At 41.2% G+C, this 21,666-nt stretch overlaps 2 protein-coding genes across 2 annotated transcripts; both read right to left on the bottom strand.

The window, feature by feature from the left end:
* Nucleotides 1–3,144: 3,144 nt before the first annotated feature.
* Nucleotides 3,145–5,064, bottom strand: LOC134449538 (protein S100-A1-like). The gene is made up of 3 exons (XM_063199532.1): nucleotides 4,958–5,064; nucleotides 4,209–4,342; nucleotides 3,145–3,427 (listed from the first exon to the last, which is right to left on the bottom strand). Exons 2-3 carry the CDS (start codon nucleotides 4,335–4,337, stop codon nucleotides 3,290–3,292), a joined length of 267 nt encoding a protein of 88 aa, XP_063055602.1. The 5' UTR covers nucleotides 4,338–4,342; nucleotides 4,958–5,064; the 3' UTR covers nucleotides 3,145–3,289.
* Nucleotides 5,065–10,870: 5,806 nt separating this feature from the next.
* Nucleotides 10,871–14,820, bottom strand: LOC134449539 (ictacalcin-like). Its single transcript, XM_063199533.1, has 3 exons — nucleotides 14,694–14,820; nucleotides 11,855–11,996; nucleotides 10,871–11,250 (listed from the first exon to the last, which is right to left on the bottom strand). Exons 2-3 carry the CDS (start codon nucleotides 11,987–11,989, stop codon nucleotides 11,119–11,121), a joined length of 267 nt encoding a protein of 88 aa, XP_063055603.1. The 5' UTR covers nucleotides 11,990–11,996; nucleotides 14,694–14,820; the 3' UTR covers nucleotides 10,871–11,118.
* Nucleotides 14,821–21,666: the final 6,846 nt, after the last annotated feature.

Here is a 21,666-nt window from a genome sequence, read left to right as displayed (position 1 = left end):
CTGCCTAGCAAAAATCTTACTGCTTCGTCACGAACGAGCCTATTGCCTTTATCTGACAGGATAGTGAAGGTAGTGACAGGAAGTGAGTGCGCAGAGTGAGATGGGGAAGTGTCAGCAAAGGACCCGGGCCGAGAGTCGAACTCGGGTTGGCCGCATAGCAAACGAGTGCCCTACCATTTGCATGGCATTCCAATATGCAGACTTCCGTCCTCCAATTGTGGTTGTGGCCTTGCCCCGCCTCCGTGTAGAAAACAAAGAAGTTACCCAGTTGTCAGCCTAGGCACAACAACTTTTGGGGGAGTGTTTTTCATTCACCATCCTGATTGCAAATGAGAAAATGACATTAGAATTGCTTTTGCAAGATATTGAGTTAATTTTCTGTCGTCAGTGACATCATCATGAGGTCATAAGCAGGCAAGTGAGCAAGGGAAGATGGGAGTACACACAGATTGGAATCCATCCAGGGCTTTCACACCTGGTCCCTTTCAGCCATTTAAGTGAACTCAGAACTGTGGCTCAGCATTTTCGGTGCATATGTGAAGGCTTCAAAGTGTACCCAGACCTCTTGGAAGTGAACTGTACTGAGACCTTTATTGACGAGGTCTCAGTGTGGTTCGCTTATGAGTCCTGACAAGTTATACTTTGCGACCAGGTTTAATTAGGCCTGCTTAAAGCTTTTGAGTATTTTACAAATACATTTTCTGATCTGTGACGTCACGCAGCCCCCCACGTCCAAATTTCTCCAAAGAAGTCTCAATCGAATGTACGGCGACAGAACAGATATTCGCTTCTTTATACCTTGTGATGGTCAATTTTATGAGACTGTTTCAGTTTTCACACTCATGATTTCACTCTCATGTGAAGGAATAGGAGAGATCTCCCCAACCGAACCCAAATGGGGTCGCCCGCGGGCCTATTCATTATTTGCTGAAAATACTCAACTACATCATAACAACATTGCTATGACAGTACAGAGAGCCTTAACTAACAGATTAAGACACAGCCTTTACAATTTCGGTGACAGTAAGGTTATAACATAGGCTCTGCGCTAAGGGGTTAAGTGTTAGTGATCGCAAATTATGCACGGCCAGATAGCCTACCACACATAGCGTACAGTAGCCTATGTCACAGAAGTGAGTACACCCCTCGTATTTTTTGCAGATTTGTACAGTAAGTAGACAACATGAATGCAACATGGGTGCCTAAAGCAGCCACACAGAATTCATTTGAGCTGACAACGACGTTACTAATCATTTTGTGTCGAAGTGAAATTTCTTGTTCAATAACTGTAACCTGTTGACAACATATTTAACCGCTTAAATTTGTTGTTCACTCACAAAAAATCAAAATAGGCCTACAGCCAATAACGTTTGAACATAAACCTACAATAGTGAGTACACCCCAGGTTAAAATCCTGTGGAAAGTTGCTACATTTACATTAGACATTTAATCTGGAATTAACTGACTTTAATTCTGAGTAAAGATTAATTCCATCATTTAAACACCTCTTAATTCGGAATTAAAGAAAATACCAAAGTAAACTGGACTGAACTATTTCATTCGGAATTATTATTTTGGAATTAAAATCATCCTGTTAACGTAATGGATCACGTAGTGGACCACACCTTAATTTCCCTCGGGATCAATAAATGATACTCTACTCTACTACTCTTCTCTACTAGTGAGTGTTTGAGAAGGGGCCGTGTTTTCCCGACACGTCTCAAAATTAAAAGGGCGGTCATCGGTGTGTGTTTCATCCTTGCCTTACATTGAACTTTTACATCGTGAGTAGAGATGTGTGTGAGATTTGACTGAAATCCTAAGGAGAGTATAACCTCTATAATTTTTGTCCTATGAAAAGATATACTTACAAATCTGCAAAAATGTGAGTGGTGTACTCACTTCTGTGACATACTGTATTTGTCTTCATTTTTCTGACCTTGTGCTGAGCCGAAACCTTGCCGTCCAAGGGTCACATCTGGCCCCAGGGCTGCCTTTTGAACAGGTCTGATCTAGACATTGCCATAGGTTCCCACAGTGAAATATTTCCCCATATTTGATCAAACATGGACGATCTTCAAGTTTAATGCGACCTTGAAGTTCCAATCAAACTGTTCTGTTTGGACTTACTTTCCCACTTAGTGCATGTACTTTAGACGACTATGTTATTAGCCTATTTGGAGATTTTCCCCCACTGTGTGCACTCGGTGGAGAACCAGTATGATGAGGGCTCATGGCTATATAGCCTACTACACTAGCCCCAGTCAGTGGAAGACGTTTGCTTGTGTTGGCCCAGAGACCAGGACGGTACGTTTGGTTGGTTGCTGTTGTACTCCTGCATCCATTTATTAGTAGGCCTAGCGTACATTCCTACTGCCATGTTAATGCATAGGCTACATTCAATGTTAGTGGGATCTAAGACTTTTAACTAATAATAGTTAAAGTAAAGAAAGCTCCCGCACACTGTTCACATTTGCATGGTTTACTACGACGTTTCGGTCTACTGACCTTCTTCAAGCAATTGGTTATTTAATATTTGTATTGACTGTTGGTATTCTAGAATGAAAACATTCACACCGCGAGGGAGTTAAACAGCATTTTCAAATGATTGTGTAGATTTTGAGACACACATGCTGCCAGGCATGCTGTTTAAATGAGATTGAAGACTTGAGATTGGAGCAAAATATATTTAAGCCATTTAGCGCCAATGACTGCCATTCATATTTCCCATTCATCCCTTGCCCATGATCACCCCCTATGGTGGAACAGCACAATTGATATGGTACGGTGGGAACCAATGAGAGTGAGTCTTCGCATTACTTAGACCTTCTTTGCCCAAAATATTGTAATTTCTTCAGCAAGATAGATATGGCCAAAGTGGGCCCCTCTGTAATCTTGGGCCCAGGGAACACACACGCACATGCACACACAAACCTTCCTTAATTTCCCTCTGGGATCAATAAAGTTACTCTTTACACACACGCACACGCACACAAACAAACACACACACACACACACACACACACACACACACACACACACACACACACACACACACACACACACACACACACACACACACACACACACACACACACACACACACACACACACACACACACACACACACACACACACAATATATCAGGTTTAAATTAATTTTATTTCTTTACAAGCTTTTGTATACCATAATTTCAGTAACCACAACAGTGCATGAATAAAACTGATGCAGACACATCGCACCATCCAAACTCCTGTCTTCTCTTGGCGTGAAGGCGCATAGTAGTCTCTACTGTTGAAAAATCATCTCATTGGTTACGCAAGCAACAGAAGCCACCATGTTGACAAACTCCTGGAAGTTGACTGATCCACTCCCATCCTGATCCAGGCCGTTGAAGATCTCATCCGCTGCACCAGGAGGTGCATTCTGAGTGAAGACAAAAAGGGCTGTCAGCTTTGTTTATTTTTATTCTCTTTTTTTTTTGAAGAGGACACCAACGCACACCAGAGGTTTCGATGTGCAGGTAGCGGGTGCAAGATCACTTTTTGAGAGGAAGGAAAGGAAACTTTCGTATCAAAGAGGAAAAGCTACTGAAAAATGGTAACCTGTTGATTCAAAGTCCAGAGTGTCATTTGTTTGGTCGTTTTCCTTCAGAATTTAGGCTGCCCCATTCACAAATGCCAGCTTTTCCATTTCTATTTAGGCCTACTGCCCCTTCGAAATAAACACTTTTCATACATGAATAGGTTGATCACTCTCAAATCCAACATTTTAAATCACAAGTCATAGACAAGCCAATAAATAGTATGAAAAAGACTGTGTTTGTGAACGGGCAGAGTAACTTTTGGAAATAAATCCATTCCACTCTGATAAAATGGACATTTCTGAGTTCTCTAGTACTGCCTTCTTTAAGTTCTTTTGTCAATGCAATTTGTAATGGGCAGCCTGGCTGTCAGACAACGCAACGTACAGACAACATTTTGCATTTTAGAACTACTTTGTAAACTACTTTGACAATAGACAACCACAGATTCTCATTTCGAAGCAATCCTTGGTTTAAATTCCCACAACGTGTCAAAGCCATGGTCATATTAAAAATGAAGCTTTGAGTGAATGCACATTTTCCATACACCCAAACAAGCATGTGCGATGTCCCTTGAAACTTGAAATGAAGTGGAACCCACAGTGTTGTTCAAGCAAGACTTACCCCTAGCATACCCTTGAATTCCGTCTGCAGGAGTCCCTTCAACTCCGCCTTATTGAGCTTCTTGTCTTGGCCAGCATTTTCATGGAAGACTTTAATAAGTGCAGCCATGGCCATCTCCAGGTTCGTCATGATGACTAAACAAAGCAAGCAGTATTGTTAATGTAGACTATGGTTTTTCAGAGTGAAAAGTCAGTACACTTAAAATCCTTTCTGTTGTCTTTTATTATTTCATGGCTCCAAAAACTACGGTACAGTCAGCCTTTGTCCTGCCCCTTTTCCTGGGATGTGCACAATCTTCACCTTCAACCTAATGTAGACTACTATATGGACCAAAGCAGGTTCAGAAGAAGAATTGTGGTATTCCTTTGGTATTCCATTTGTCCGTTTTTTTTTATTATTTTTTTTAAACATGGATGATGTTCTCATTATGCTCTCAATTGTTTAAGCTGTGGAGCTTTTTCACCTGTATGTTTATTAATGCATTGCCAAATGTTAGAAACAAGTAAAGATCATTTTCAATCAGAGATCAGTAAAGATAATTTTCAATCAAAGAACATTTTCGTAAAATGTCACGTAAACTTTTGTTAAAAAAACAATAAAATAGCATCTTACAATAAAAGACAAATACTAGGCTATTATTTGCCTTAGAAAAGGGTACATGAACCTCTATGCTTCATTACAGTGCATGTCTTCAATGACGGAATCGTCTTTTTTCTACCCATGTTCATCAATGTCATAGTGAGACTCACCTGGGTATGAAGTTGACCTGGTGTCAGTGAAGAAAAGAGGGCAATGTTGAACAGCGCAGCACAGCAGTGAGGTACGACTGGACGAGACCTGTCCTTTATACCACACCACACCTTCATATGTGTTTTGTTTGACCTCCCTCAAGGTAATCCAAACGCATCCCCCTCCACCCTTTTTTTATTGTTCATACTTCAGTTTGGGCCACATGCAATGACTCACCCTTGAATCCTTTGATGTGCTGTGTGTGTAAAAATGGGTGTTATACTGTAGTATACCTACACTAACACTAACTAATCCTTGTTGCTTAACTTTGCAACCCTCCAAAAATCCCAACAGTAATGAACACAACACTTAAGATTTTCTTTTGCCTTAAGACATGTACAAGTTTTATCTTTTACCTGACATGTGTTGATGGTATTACTTCCGTCTTAAGGCAAAAGAAAATCTAAAGTGTTGAGTTAAACAGTTAGACATAATGAACATAATACGTATCGTGAACAATTAGTAGAGCACGACAATGTTCACACCTGGTCCCCTTTAAGTGAACCAAACTCAGTCCTCTTTAAGTGGACCAAAGAGTGAACCAGCAGCAGGGGCATAGATTGAGGGGGATAGATTGTTTGTACTTAGTGGCCTTTAAAATGTCCAACCTGCTAGACTGGTTGTACTGTACATGGTTGAGATAGGTGTGGTGAGGCGTGGTGTGGTGCAGTTCATCCATGGGCTGAGTTTTTAGGGTGTGAACTGCCGGATTTCCAATTTGATACATTTTTGTCATAGAGTGGTGATATAGTGTATAACTATAAAGCATATTCAAAATGTAAAAAACAACAATGGGTTTATGCCTCTACAATACATAGTCCTCATGTACAAATCCATATTCTTAGTGACATAAAGGCAACCAGATGAATATGTTGTGCTGCAAAAGACATGAATGGAATTTTACTGCAGTATTCGAGGCCTATGCCTGCTTCAACAATGCATGAATCTTAATTTATATTTATTATTATTTCACAATGCTACTATCACTATGTCAGAATCGTCACAATAGGACATAACTGGAAATGCACAACACTACCTCTTTCTACTATGTTCTATGTAGTATGTCTGCTGTTGCCCAGTCTTGCACTTTATATGTCTGTATGGGTATTGTATAGGTACTCTCCAGGTGTAATGCATGTGCACTGTCTATGTCTTATTGTCTATGTCTAATTGTCTATGTCTACACCTAAAGTGTATGTCTATGTCTGCATGGGAAAGTAAGAAACGTAATTTCAAATTCTTTGTATGACCAGCGCATGTAAAGAAATTGACAATAAAGCCGACTTGTCTTGCATAGCCAACTTGACTTGATGATGTGCATAGATTTGCTCTGAGCAGCCCTAATAGCTGTGTTGCTGACACACATTCCTACCAGTGTGACTCACAGACTGTTGGCCCATCCAAACAAGACTGTGTTATTAAATAGTGTCATGACAACAAACTATTCTAAAAATGTATCAGGCTTTTGCAACATTTACAGACCGTACCAGCTACTTACTGTATGGGCTGTGCAGTTGGTATTGATTTGGAATGCATGCCCAATATTATTAGAAAGCAATCTGCACACTACGTTTTGCACAGCTGACTTTTTAAAATCTTAATTCTTTTTATACAGTATATATATAGTTTTTTTTGTTTGTTTGTTTGTTGATTTTTAAACACAGTGAGCATCTGCACTTTACCAATTTCGTTGTACCTGTACAATGACAATAAAGTTTCATTCATTCATTCATTCATTCATTCATTCATTCATTCATTCATTCATTCATTCATTCATTCATTCATTCATTCATTCAATATTCTGGCAGGTGCATGTAGGTCTACTGTCTGTATGATATTATGTACCTCTTTGGGGCTTTTTGATCACACATACAGCAACAACAATAATGATAATGAAATGGAAATGATTTGTGTATTGAAGGGGCATGATGGTTTACAACTAGTTAAAGGACTAGAAACAAAATAAGCTCCATCAGATGAACATTCATGGTTATTATGTCTCCTTGTTGGGTGTTTCAGTTACATAAGAAAAAAAAACCTCCTGCAAACTGACCATTTTTCCAACTCACCCATGACAAAGTTTTATATGTTTTATGCAGTATAACACCCATTGTATGACAACACATCAGCCTCGTGGACTATTGTTTGAAATGTCTTAAAGGTGCACTGCACAGTGTCATATTTTTGGTCATTTATTCCCCGCATTCTGATCTGATCTGATTTTACCCAATAGCTAACGTGTGGGCGTGACATCTAATGTGCCGGTATGTAATGTGTCAACCTTCATCCCCTGCCATCGTCGCTTAGGTCGCTTAGGACATACCACCACCATTGTAAGTATTCATTATGACTGGGTAAATTGCATTTTTCATACATGAAAAAGTGGAGCTTCTCCATGTCCACCATTTTGAATGTCCAGAAATAGACATTTTAGCTGAAAAACTTACTGCACTTTGGTCATATTAGTAAATATGAATGTATTACTTGGTACATATTCATAAAACTATAAAATATGCCAATAGGCAGCACCGTTTCAGTGAGCAGCTAGTTGCAATACTCTGGCCACAATTTTACACAGTGCATATTTAACATGCTCCAAATACCATCTCACAAGTTAAACAACAGATGCCTCACAACACAGCACTAACTTTTCAGGATGGTATGTTTTGGTAACTTTTTTGGTAAAGACGTTTCAGACACCATGGACACAAACCATGCACCCAGTTAGGAGGCTGAGATTGTGGAAAGGGCTGGAAAAAAAATCTGTGTGTCAAGTTCAAGGTATTAGTGTGAGTAACACAACATGGGAAGAGGAACTCTCAAATGAATGGTGCTGTAGATGGTATTAGTGAGGACAGCACTCTCTGCTGGCCTGATATGTCCATGTTATTACAAAGCGGATTCCAAAAAAGTTGGGACACTTGGTATTTTGTGAATAAAATAAAAATGCTGGCATTTTCAAAACATTCAATATGTTAATAAGGTAGAGCATTGTGTACAGACAACATATCAGTTGTTAAAGTCAGCAGAATTGTTGTTTTGAGGTAATTATGTGATCATTTGAAATTTCACCCTTGCAACAAATCCCAAAAAAGTTGGGACGGGGCCAATAAAATGCTTTTTATGTTTGCTAAGACTACAAATAACACAAGGAAAGATACTTAACAGTTAGATACTTTAACTGATGCCATGATTTTATTAAAAAAAATAGATATTTGGATGTGCGAGACTCGATTTCAGCAGCTCAACTGATAGGTGTGTTCTTCAACTTGTTCCCCTTATTGTTATGCTTAATATATGGCATATCCTGACTGCAAGAGAACAATTTTGTCACCTGTTTACTCTTATGATGGAAACACATCATTGGAACATAGTAGAGATTGAAATCTGCCACCATTATGGGGAAATATCTAAAGGCGGTACTCCAAAATATAATGCCTTGGTAGCTATGTATGCTGTTTGAAGTCTGTATATATCATTAAACATTCATTTTAATTCTTTACATGAGTAAGAAGACCATAACCAAGGCACCTCTGCACCCCTTTACCGTCATATATGCTGTCTTTCAGACTGACTACTAAAACAAGCTGAAGTATTCATTTTCTTCATAACCTGGAGGGTGCATGACTCCATGATTTTAAAAAAGGATGAAATATTTTCCATTCTGTAATCAGAGGACAGTTTCACATGTCTCCTAGGTCCATCTAGAATGAGCTTTGCCACTTGCAACTCTGTTTAATGTCTGCATCATGTGCTTTAATCAAGTGTTGTGTTTATGGTCATTTTTTTCAACAGCTGTCATTCTTGGAGTGTCAGAGTTTGCTTATTGACGATGAGTATGTCATGATATCATAACCCGTGCAATGATTTCACAGAACTCCATATTACGGAAATAGGCCTTATATGCCTGCAATTTTGATAATTCAATCTTTCTGTGTAATAGGTCAGTAATTAGTGCCTCAAAATCTTCGCTACTGAGTGCCACAGCCTTTCTGTGATGATATTTTATTTGTGCATTCATGTTGGCAGTCAATATAGTTCCTTTTAAAATATTCTTCCTTGTGTTATTTTTAGAATTATCTAACTATACCAACATGTTTTGGCCACGTCCCAACTTTTTTGAGATTTGTTGCATCGGTCGAATTTTAAATGAACACATATTTCCCCCAAAACAATACTTTTGCCTCCATTTAACAGTTGCTATGCCGACCTTGTGACATTGTGCATCTTACACATGGAATGAATGTTTTGAAAATGGCAGCATTTTGCTTTTATTAAAAAAATACCAAGTGTCCCAACCTCTTTGGAATCCGCTTTTGTACACTACATTTAGCTGACCCTTTTTTTTGGTATCCAAAGCGACTTACAGCTATTTTGGTACAGGTTATTGGTTACAGTCCCTGAAGCAATGTGGGGTAAGGTACCTTGCTCAAGGGTACCATGGATGAAGGTGATGGTCGGAGTGGGATTTGAACCTGCAACCCTCTAATCTAAAAGGCCAGCGCTCCAACCACTGAACCATGGCTGCCCCTGTGTGCCCCTGCCTCCATGTGTGAGTTTATACTACTGTATGCGTCCGTCCATGCAGGGGTGGGGAACTGTTTTTCTCGTGTTGGTCCTATCCTGCCCCCAATATGATTTTAACGTTATGCAGTTCTACATGAAAATGTGAAGTGCTTAGTTAATAAATCTTAGAAATGACATTTGTAATACAATTAAGTTATACTTTTTCAGGAGACCTAGTGGAGGTGGGGTCTGTTGTAAAGGTCGCCTTCAACATAGGGAGGGGGGAATCCTGGTTTGTGTTCATAATACAGCCCTTGGAGGACTTACAGAACATTTGAGGTGGGCCCTCGAAAGAAAAAGGTTTCCCACCCCTGTGTCAATGCCTCTTATGCCTCTCATGCCTATGCCATATTTCCAGTATTTACCAACACAGCTAAACAGCACAGCAGCATGCGATTTGAATGTATAGTGGTTATGTTGTGGAGTCCCACCATGACTCTACTACTACCCCTGAAATATTCAACAGCCCACCCCCCCCCCCCACCCCCTACCCCTCTTCATCATTCTGTCTGAAGACCCAGTGCCTGGTTTTACCCTACCTTCATACTGATTTTATAGAGTGTATGGGAGTGTCGAATTGGGAAATGATGACTGGTGGGAGGGTTAGAACTGAACTCTATTGACGTTTGAGATGTGCTTCTGATTTTACCCAATAGCTAACATGTGGGCGCGACATCTAATGTGCCGGTATGTAATGTGTCTACCTTCATCCCCTGCCATCGTCGCTACACTGTTGGCTGATTGCTGAGTTGTCTGGAAACACCAACACAAATACAGTAGTCTCCACCCAGGAGACCCGATCCTGACGTACTGAGGAGGGAGATGTGAATCGACTGGAGCTTTATGACGAAGCCAGGCTTCTTGGGGGCTTCTTGGCCTTTTTGACAATTACAATAAACTCTTGAATCTTGAATCTCTAACCAGATTTGCCATGTTATATTAAATATTTCTCTTCAATCTCAGAGCGCTTCTGCTCTCCTCTTCTTCTTTAGATTTTGACTTCAGCCAGTACATGGGGTGCATTTCTCGAAACCAAAGTCGCTTACTACATTAGCTACTTTGTTGTTTTCAATGAATTTTCCCATTGGCAACTACCGAAGTTGCTAACAGGCTAACAACTTCTCTTTTGAGAAATGCACCCCAGATGAGCATCTGAGTCAAGCAGCTTATAGCAGTCATATTCTATGCAGTTTCCAGAGCACTCTCATTGACCTTTGTGTCTTCTCGAGCTAGGTCTGTTAGTATTTGTAAACTTTTGCTGCTTTATAGTATTTATAACCCCAAATCATTAAACATTAAACCAATCATAGTCTTTATTCAAAATATTTATTACATGTTGTTACATCTATCACCTGCACAGTTGCATATTCTTGTGAGGGTGTGCGACATACAGTGTTATTTTTTTATGACAAAAAGGTGACACTTTGTTTTTCAGGTTCTGAAACGGAACATACCCTAATTGTAACACCAAGCTTGGCTTTGTGATGATGTAAAACGGTGTGTGTTTATACCGTAAGTGTGTCTGTCCGCAAATGGTTATGTGTACACACGTGTTTCACATCGACCCCTTGATCAAGGAAGTAAGGGCAGCCACCAGGGTGACAAACTCTGTGAAGTCCACTTTGCCATCCCCGTTGGCATCAAGATCCGCGAACATTTTGTCACATTGCGCTTTTTCACTTGCGGTCTGATGGGTGGAAAAAAAAGACCAGTGCACTGGGTTAGTATGTGGGCTACTTCAGTATAAGTAGCCAACCATAACAAAACAACACAATACAAAATGTAGTGTTTTGTATGCTGTTGTATTGCTCACGCTACCCTTGACCTGTCAGTACCCGTTGATGTTGCATTTTTCCAATTCTCAGGTACTGACAAGTCCAGGGTAGTGTAAGCATTACAACTGCATGTCGAAATTGGCAGAAGTGATCCTTTAATTAAACACCTAGAAAGTACTCTGTGACCAAATTCACTAGAAAAGTGTCAAAATGAACACTGCTTTTTCTGTCTACAAAAACAGTAAATCCTATGTGGGCACCATTGGTGTGCCTTTGAGATACTGGCCACACACACTGGTATATTATTATAAATATGAAGCATAGTTGCTACAAATGCTTATGTGATATTGCATATGTGGATGAAGACCAAATGTTATGGGGCTTCTGAGTCAAAGTAAAATAATTAAAAACAGAATAAAATACAAGAATCACACCCGAGAGTGCTGCAACCCTCTAATGAGCTTTTAAATCCAAATGAAGTTATGAATACTTTTCATACAGCAAGAAGAATCTCACCTCACATTTGGCGCCAAATTCTTTTTTGAGCAGGGCTTTTACTTCACTGTTGCTCAGGGTTGAAGCATCTCCGTCTTTGCCTGCGTAGTCATCAAAGATTTTGATGAGCGTAGCCATAGCCGACATCAGAGACATGGTGCAACTGCAAAAAGGGGGAGTAACGTGAATGCTTTATTTACACAGCTTGAACGCAAGATCAAGTCAAGTCAAATTGAAAGCCATAGGACTTTGAATTGCAGTATACTCTGCACGTCCACAGTATGCAAAAGTAATCGTAATATAGGCTAAACACAACAATCAAAAAGACATTAAATACTTCCTTGGAAAAAGACTTAAAAGTTGACCAGGATCACAGAGTTTCTATTGTTACAGTGAGTGCAAATAGTGCAAGTTGCCTTAAAAGCATCAGCTGACTGTGATGCAATAGCCTTCACTGCCATGCATTTCGACTCGTCTCTATCCTATTGGCCTACCACGTTTAAAATGAAAAATGAAAATAAAATCTGCACGCCAAGCTCCCGTTTCTAAGCATGCCGGAAACGTCACATTAAAATAAAAGAAACAGGAGCTTGGCGAGCAGACTTTATTTTCATTTTTCCATTTTAAACTACCACGCTTTAAATCCTTGTTCTTTTGGCTACCTGTGTCACATTCAAGGGCTTGATTCACATTCTGTCTACTCAGCCACACCCTGGTGCTGTCAGGTAGGGCCGCTTACAGCTTTGGTCGGGCCCTAGGGCAAACTCATCTAAAAGCCCACCCCACTCAGTATATACAATGTAATTGGGATCCAATTTTGTCCTCTGGATCCCGGGACAACCGAGGCCTTTGTCTCCCCTTGTTGGCTTCCCTGCTGACAGGTGCCCCCCAGTGAATGCCTTGAGTAGCCTACACTTTACAGTCAGAAAGGTGGGAGAAAAGAAGAGGGGAGGAGACACTTTTTTGGAGGATGGAGGGTGGGGGCAGGACATTGTTCAGACCCTTGCCAACGCCCTTAACAGACTAAGACTTAACATAGCAATTGTGTGATTGAATGACAGAAATGTATGTATTTATTTTTATTTATAGTATGTTTTTATTTATTTATGTATATATTTTTATTTATAGACATTTTTTATTCTGAAATCAAAATACTATAATAAATGCATAGATATTTGAATCAAGTCAGATCATGTTACCCTGGTAATTACAACGTAGCAGTATATGGAGGAAAATTTTTGGGGACGTGTACCAATTTCACTTCTCGTAATTCAAGAAATGAAATAAGTAAATGCGTCAGCTCCCACGTTATTGCAAGTTGTGCAAAGAAGGAGCTACAGTTTTTAAAGTAACACTAAGTAACTTTACTCTTTTGGCCATTCCTGCTGGTTGGACAGATGTTTTCTCATTTGGTCTACTGTATTTGTTCTATGTAAGCTACTTATAGTCTACATACAGTTATAAAATGTTTTTCTCATTTTTCTCATTTAGTCTATGTATGCTATTGTAGTTTACATACAGTGGTAAAATCAAACTCTGTGCAGAGTTCCTTTTACATTTAACATTATTTTAAGGAACAAAAAACCCCACTATTTCAACATTTTACTGTAATGCAATTACATTGGAAGTTTTTTGCATGCTTTCCCAGTCCTCATACGTCAGTGTTAACAGGCAACAGTCACGATTTATGGTCTGAGGACCAAAATAACTTTTGAATGTCACTTTGTAGCATTTCATGCAGTTTGTATTCTATTTCAAATGGTCTACAGGCCTACCATATATCAAACATCTGACCACATCTTTGCATCAGCACCTTTGGATTGCGTAACACCTAGAGCTCCCTGTCACTCAAGTCCTGTTTGTCAACTTGCCCACCGTATGAGCAGGGGGAGCACCCTTTTGATACTTGGAGTAATGCATGAACAGGGCCATTAGAAAGATCACAATGGGGTGATGTTATGCATTATTGTCTTCAAATTGTTCTTTGAAGCACTATTTGCCTCGGTGGTTCTTTTGAAGCACTGAATACGAGTCTTCCATCATGTCAAGAAACTTGTACAGATAATAGAAGTTCATTTTTGGATAGATGTTACACATGTTATGTAGCCCAGACTTCATAATCATAATCTTTAGATACATTACATCCTACTCTATATGGTCTCCCTGTACTGTAGTGCATGGTCTTTGGAGTGCATGTTTTTTTTTTTTTTTAAAGTCTTGTAGCAGCCCTAAGAAAGTTTCCAGTTGAGTGGTATAGCGGTAGCACATAAACTCATTCCAGGGTGGAGGAAAGCAGAGGGAGGGAGGAGACAGGAAAATAGAGGTTATATGAGGACGTAGAGTGGGTGAAGTACTTAGGAATGCTCGAAGACAGACAGAGAGAGAGAGAGAGAGAGAGAGAGAGAGAGAGAGAGAGAGAGAGAGAGAGAGAGAGAGAGAGAGAGAGAGAGAGAGAGAGAGAGAGAGAGAGAGAGAAGACAAAGAGGACAGAAAGGGCGAAATTTGATTTTATAGTGACAAAGACAAAAGGAAAAGCTTCATCAAGGAGACATGCACATGTGCATCCGAGACACATGAAAGACATTTTGCAAACACCTATTAACCCAGTAAAGTACACACTGCGTAAATCCAATCAACCCACATTTCCATCAGTGAAGGAATGTGCAAAGCACCACAGCATAAATACCACACCCATCTCCACAACTATAAATTTGCTAAAGATTCACTACAAAGCCTTCATGGTTTTTTTTTCAGAACTAGAGCTGAATTGGCACATGCACAAGTGCAGTCACAGTGTCATGCCAGTTTGTCCTGTGTTAAGCAAATAGTCATTACCAAAACATATTTGAAGTGGACTTACCGGAATAGCGGGTCCTGAAGACTTGAAATTGAAATGAAAACCAAAGAGAGGGGTGAGAGTGACGGAGTGGACAGTAGTGGAGCAGAGGCAGTTTTATCCTGGATATGCCACACCTACCAGCTAATCTCTCTCTCTCTCTCTCTCTCTCTCTCTCTCTCTCTCTCTCTCTCTCTCTCTCTCTCTCTCTCTCTCTCTCTCTCTCTCTCTCTCTCTCTCTCTCTCCATCCCTCTTTCTTTTTCTTTTCTTTGTCAGTGTTCAGCTCTTTATCAGAACCACATGGCAATAGGAACACACTATGTGCTTGTCTCTTGTCTCATTTGCACTACCGGTATATTTTCTTTCCTCCTCTCCAAGTGCTCAACCCTGTTTGCATAGTATATGGCTACAATTAGGTATTTGCATTCTGCAAGTTGAATAAAAAGTCAAAAGCAAAGCAGGCATAGCAAGGGTCATTCTCTCGAGCTTTTAGAAGCTTTTGCAGACTCATCCTTTCTGTGAGCTTCCCCTCATAAGAAAACTAACCCCACTCACTCACCAACACCTTTTTGCATCTTGCTGTGTTGGCTTTGTATTCCTCCTCACGTTCATCGTTTGTTACCTTGAATAAGAGCATCAGAGAAATGTAATAAATATGTAATGTAGTCTATGCAGTAAATTACTTCAGTTAATCTTGAGTCATTTTTTTACCTGTGTTTGATAGTGATAGTGAGGAGATGGAAAATGAGTGGGAGAGAGAGATGGGAGTTAGTTAATAACCCAAGTGAGAATCGAACTTAGGTCCTCACAAGCAACTTTTCTGATTGTGCAACAATGTCTTAGTGCAGTGCGCCACCCCCTGCATCACACTTTTCAACAATCACACTCTCGTGGGCTACTGCCAGGCACATGGGGACTTTTACACCACGACAGCAAGGGTGGGTCTGAGTGAGTCTATGTTTCTGAGTCATTCATTACAATGGTGTGTGTGGGGCTGCTCCTACCACCCCCCCCCAACACACACACACACTGCTATAAGGCAGCAGAGTTTGATGCAGAGTTTGTTGTGAATTTTGCTGCGAAAAGGTACTGTATACAAAGACACTCTACCTGTGCCGGAGTGCTGACCAAAGATGCATTCACACACACGGATACAAACACACACACACACACACACACACACACACACACACACACACACACACACACACACACACACACACACACACACACACACACACACACACACACACACACACACACACACACACACACAGTATACACACAAGTGAGCACACAAACGGATACAGATGGTTCCAGTTGAAACTATATGTGAGTCAAGAACGTTGCTGTTTTGGTCAGGCACATCACAGCAGTAGGAGGAGGGGTCTAACACGGTCTCCACGGTGATAGTGTTAGTGTTTGTTTTGTTACTTGTTTGGGCACTGTCCCACATGAATGGTGTGTTACTGTATAGCAAATGAGCACTTTCTGATTCAGAATGAACCACTTGGGGGGTTTTCCAAGAATCTAGCTCAGTATTAAATCAGGCTTACTCAAGTGAACCTTGAGGTATGTGGTAAATCATGTAACAAAAAAGTCTGGGGTCCTGGTGTCACCTGTGGGCTACCTATTACCGTAGCAGCAGGTTTTTGTCACTTCCTGTAGTTAACTTAGCCAGGTTTATCACTTAACCATGTTCTTGGAATAAGCTCTTGGTTACAGATAATAAAGATAAAAGTATATCCACTCACTGCTGCTGCTCTCAGTGGTTTTGATGGTAGACGGCGGCGACATTTGAAGCATTGTCAGTCTGTGATTATACTTTTCACACTCAGTTTGCCTCCTCAGAGTAGTCTGGCCAAGCACACTATCATTGGATGTGAGCACAGACTGCACAACTTTAACTACAGTACCATCGCACCATTTTGGTGACGTCCTGGGTTGGGTTGCAACCTGTCATACTAAGTTACCATACTTATAGGCTTGGCACTAATAAGAGCATGTCACCAACACCCAGAGCACTTATGAAGAGGATCTTGGCAAAAAAACAAGATGCATTTCCTCATTACAAAACACTATTACAGTATTAGAGAGGACCAGTAGACATGGATTCTTATGGCTTTTTATCACACCAGTTGTAGCGAAGAGTTACTCGTGTGGCTGGATTCAAACCCAAACCTCTTAGGGTATAACACTAGTGCTTTGACAGCTACACCAAAGAGCCAGGCTCACTGTAGTGACAAGCAAAGGACAACCACAGCCCTAGTGAGGGTCATCATGACACTGCCCTGACGGTGTACTACACTACAATAATTATTAGCCAACTATTTATATTTCCAAGCAGTTATCTCCTGTTCATCGTTCTGTTGATGAATCATATTGTCCTGTTCTGCAAAAGTTTCCAGAAAACATTCTCGCTAATGCATCTCTTGATCTGGCGCTGACTCATAATTTTTAGGCAGGAACAGGGACAGGAAATGAGTGGGGAGAGAGAGACGAGGGAAAGGTTCGGCATATGACCCGTGCCGGAATCGAACCCGGGTCGCTGGCGTAGTAACCCAGTGCTCTACCATTAGGTAATGGCAACGCCGCTTGCTCAACATTGTAAATTATAAATCGTGGCCCTGCCGTGGCCTACCGGTAAGGCACAGGTTACTTTGCTGGTGATCTGGGTTCGATTTTGGCCCGGGTCATATGCAGATCCTTCCCCATCTCTCTCTCTCTACCCACTCGTTTCCTGTTTCTCTTCCACTGTCCTGTCAAAAATAAAGGCAAAAAATATTTATATAATATTTATATATATCTTAATAAATGGCCACATGAACACATTGTCAAGTCAAAATGTTCTGCAATAATACTTTTTAAAAAATGCTGGTTTGAAGCATGATACATGGATCATTATGGAATGTCTTGGATGTGTATGAAAGAAGATCGGAGAAGAGCAGGAAGGGGTTGGGATTCCCGTTCCCGGCGTTTTGATATTATATAACAGCGTGAGTCATGGGAAGAGAATACTCACTCTGTGTGCCGTTCGGAATATTCTGGTGTGTGCGTGTGTGTGTGACTATGTGTGTATACGTGTGCATGTGCATGCCTGCGTGTGTGTGTCTACGTGTATGCGTGCGTACATGCGTGTGCCTGTGTGTTGGAAGACAACAAGGTCTTAATTCAGTGTGTAAAGACGTATCCAGAGGTTGTTCATGAGGAAAAACAAATCTGTGTGTGTGTTTGTGTGTATGCGTATGTAATGTGAATATGTCTGTCTGTGTGTGTGTGAGTGAGTGAGTGTGCGCATGCATATGACTGTCCAAGTATTTGGCATGGAATGAATGTTTTAAGAGTCCCGACACCTTGTATGACCCTGTTGACAATTCCAGTGTTTACTGAAAAACAGCTAAACAACAGTGTGTGATTTGATTGTGGTGGTTATGTTGTGGAGTCCCATGATGACTTACTAGCCCCAGAAACATTCCCCCGGCACAGCGGATCCTCCCTGCCCCATTATGGCTGAAAAATCTGGACCCCATCCTGAGAAAGTCCCTAACAACTATTGGGCCCCACCCAAGCAAAAAAAAAGGAAGATGAAGTTGAAAACCTTACAAGACTGTTCGTTGCCTACATATTTCTATGTTTTCCATGCAATGTACAGTATTTAGGCCTACCATAGTGATTTATTTCACGTAATACAAATGACACAATATAATGTGCAAGTATAGCACAAGTCATTGGCAGAGGAACTAGCAGAGGAGAGCATTTCAACACCTACTGTAGCAGTTTTCCAGGCTGTCACCATTATGCACATTGCCAAACATGCATTGTGGTGTTAAAGGATAACTTCAGTCAATTATAAAATGTATTTGTAATGCTCACACCACCCTGGACTTGTCAGTACCTGAGGTTTTTTTTTTTCCTTCTTCTTCAGTCTTTTCCGAGATCCTGGTCATTGTATTGGGGGCAGCGCTTTGTTTACATTTCAAAAAAACATTTTTATTTAGTAGAAGTAGTCCTTTAAGGGTTTAAAATGGAGGGAACAGCAGTTTTGAGGGGTTGGCATATGATATACGAACCAACATAACGCCTGACTGACGAAATTACCACCACAAAAAAAAACCCTCTAAAAAGGCAGTAACTGTGTGTCTACAGTATAAAGGCTATTGTATACCTGCCTTCAGAGTAAGGTGGAGTAGGCCTATAAACAACAGCTACCAAAACAATGTAAATGTTGCAGCAAAGTCTAGTAACACAGTAAAACAAATACAATACAATGTTAATTCAACACTTAGAGTGCACTCTGGAACCAAATATACTCTAAAATATGTTAAATCAACTCTTAAACACTGCATCTTTTTTACTGTTTGACCCCCCAGTACTCTAGTAAATGCACTGCAGAGTAGTGTCGTAGTACTGCAGAGTAGTGTCGTAGTAGAGTAGTGTCGTAGTACTGCAGAGCAGTGGCGTATGTTGTGGAGTTGGCATAGTAGGCCTAATTGCAAACTGCAGCCATGGCTCCTACACTGGCGTTAGCGATCCACAAAAGCGTAATGAGCCCAAAACCACAGGAATGTTGATCCTCCTTTTAAAGAGCATGCAAGTCAGTGTAACAAGCAGCTTTTTCGGGGGCTTGTGTGTGCGTGTGTGAGACAGGCATGAAAAGAAAAGCGGGGGAGTAGCATTTAGAGAAAAGACAGAGGGACAGAGATAGAGGGGAAATGAACATGTACATGTAGGTCAAACGAAATGAGAAGTTTTCTTCTCTCTTCTCTTTCTTTTCTCTGTAGCACATTAAATGACATGTATGTGTTCACAACAACCTAAAATTTAAACTTTTAACAATAATGACATAAATAGGCCTGAGTGTCATTGAATAAAGATCCTCAGACGTCAGCACAAATGAGAGGAACTTAAAGCACAACCCAGGCCTCTTAGAGAAAGGAAAAGGGCTGCGAAAAAGGGCCATTGTAGAGAGCAGATCGGATTCTGATCTGATTTTTGGATCTCAGAAGCAGTCGGAACAGGGCCCTGCCGTGGCGCTAAAAATAAAGGCTTGAAAAACAGTTGGAACAGGCTTCTGCAGAAACACCTGAAGGGAATTTGCGGACTCACTGGCTCATCAATACAGTCTTAGCAGCATGGGAGACTGTTGGCTGTTTGAGTGTGTTTATAGTACCTCGTGGCCTGGAGAAATTAAATGTAGGCAGTTACAAATAAGGGGTGAAAAATTATATAGGCTACAAAAAGTCACAGAGTGGTGTGTGAATAAAGGACTCTACAGGCTTCTGCTGCAATTCTCAATTCTCGTCTCAACTTGTCTCCTGCGACTCTTCAGAACGATAAGTAAGTTTACTAGACCAAGAAAAACCCACCACATATTTGATATGTGGGAGAAATGTTTGGCCCTCTGGAAGCTTGTGCCTGAAAACACGGACAAACCCAGCAGTCAGCATCTTAATAACATTTGTACAAGCACAAGTCTGCGCTAGAGGCGTAGACATATGTACTAGATACCCAAAACCCCCAACAGCATGTGATGTAACTGTATGATAAAGCAGAAGATAAGAGGCACAGAAACTAGACATGTATCAACCCAGACACAGAGCGAAATCAACCATGCGCTTGAAAAACAACCTAAAGCTTATAAAACTCATGACAATTCTGAAATAAATGGGCCAGAGTATCTTGATGAAATATCCCCAGACCTGCTGTCTGCACAAATGAGAAGAACCGAAAGTGCAGCAGAAGCATGACATGGGCCTCGTACTGTAGATAATGACAAAGGGTCATTGTAGACAGCAGATCATGCCCTTTCCCTCGAAGACCCTCCACCACAGTGTGCATGTGTGTGTGTGCGCGTGTGGGCGTGTGTGTGTGCGTGTGCGTGCGTGTGCATGCGTGTGTGCCCATGTGTTCTTGCGTGCGTCTGTGAATGCGTGCGTGCGTGTGTGGGTGTGTGTGTACAGTGCTGCCCTTTCCAACTACTATTACCCAAGTATGTATAGCTAACAAGCCCGAGCAGAGCAGAGCAGAGTAGAGCAGAGCAGAGCAGAGCACAGCACAGCACAGCACAGCACAGCACAGCACAGCACAGCACAGCACAGCAGACACAGAACACCACAGAGCCCCAGACAGGCTGTGGAAATTTGCTAAGCAAATAAGCCAAAGAATGTTCTTAACCTGGTGCATCCTCTCCGAGCGTGTACAAACACACGCTTGCACACATACACACACTCTCATACACACTTTATATACTTTTAATTTGAGTTTGAGTACTTTTTCAGTAGGCCTAGGCTACTTTATTTGAATATTTAAGTTAATAATAGAAACCAAATCAGGTGAACAATCTACACCAACACTATGGACCAAAAACATTCTGTTATGGTCAAACACACACACACACACACACACACGCACGCACGCACACACACACACACACACACACACACACACACACACACACACACACACACACACACACACACACACACACACACACACACACACACACACACACACACACACACACACACACACACACATGGTGTGCATGCATGGTGTGATTTGTGTGCCCGGTGTGGCGTGGTTTCTGTGGTGGTGGTGGTGGTGGTGTGTGTGTGTGTGTGTGTGTGTGTGTGTGTGTGTGTGTGTGTGTGTGTGTGTGTGTGTGTGTGTGTGTGTGTGTGTGTGTGTGTGTGTGTGTGTGTATGTGTTTGTGTGGAGGGAAAAGGTTGAAATAGGGGGATGAGGAGGGAAATGAACGAGGGAGAGCGTGAAAGGAGAAGATGGATGGAGGAAAGGCGTGTGTGTGTGTGTGTCTGTGTGTCTCTGTGTCTGTGTGTGTGTGTGTGTGTGTGTGTGTGTGTGTGTGTGTGTGTGTGTGTGTGTGTGTGTGTGTGTGTGTGTGTGTGTGTGTCCTAGATGAGGGAGTGAGGGAGAAGTCAGTTGGTCTTTGGCTTTCTTCAGCCACCTTGATACCGCACAACACACACACACACACAC

The sequence above is a fragment of the Engraulis encrasicolus genome, chromosome 5 (assembly GCF_034702125.1).
Source record: "Engraulis encrasicolus isolate BLACKSEA-1 chromosome 5, IST_EnEncr_1.0, whole genome shotgun sequence".
Taxonomy (NCBI): Eukaryota; Metazoa; Chordata; class Actinopteri; order Clupeiformes; family Engraulidae; genus Engraulis; species Engraulis encrasicolus.
Note: the sequence above shows the minus strand (reverse complement) of the source record. Positions and strands in the feature narration are given on the sequence as shown.

Coding starts and splice junctions, on each gene's coding strand:
- LOC134449538 (XM_063199532.1), bottom strand. CDS start 4,337: ATGACGAACCTGGAGATGGCCATGGCTGCACTTATTAAAGTCTTCCAT. Junction 3,428..4,208: donor AATTCAAGGGTATGCTAGGG/GTAAGTCTTGCT, acceptor GTCTTCACTCAG/AATGCACCTCCTGGTGCAGC.
- LOC134449539 (XM_063199533.1), bottom strand. CDS start 11,989: ATGTCTCTGATGTCGGCTATGGCTACGCTCATCAAAATCTTTGATGAC. Junction 11,251..11,854: donor AATTTGGCGCCAAATGTGAG/GTGAGATTCTTC, acceptor TCCACCCATCAG/ACCGCAAGTGAAAAAGCGCA.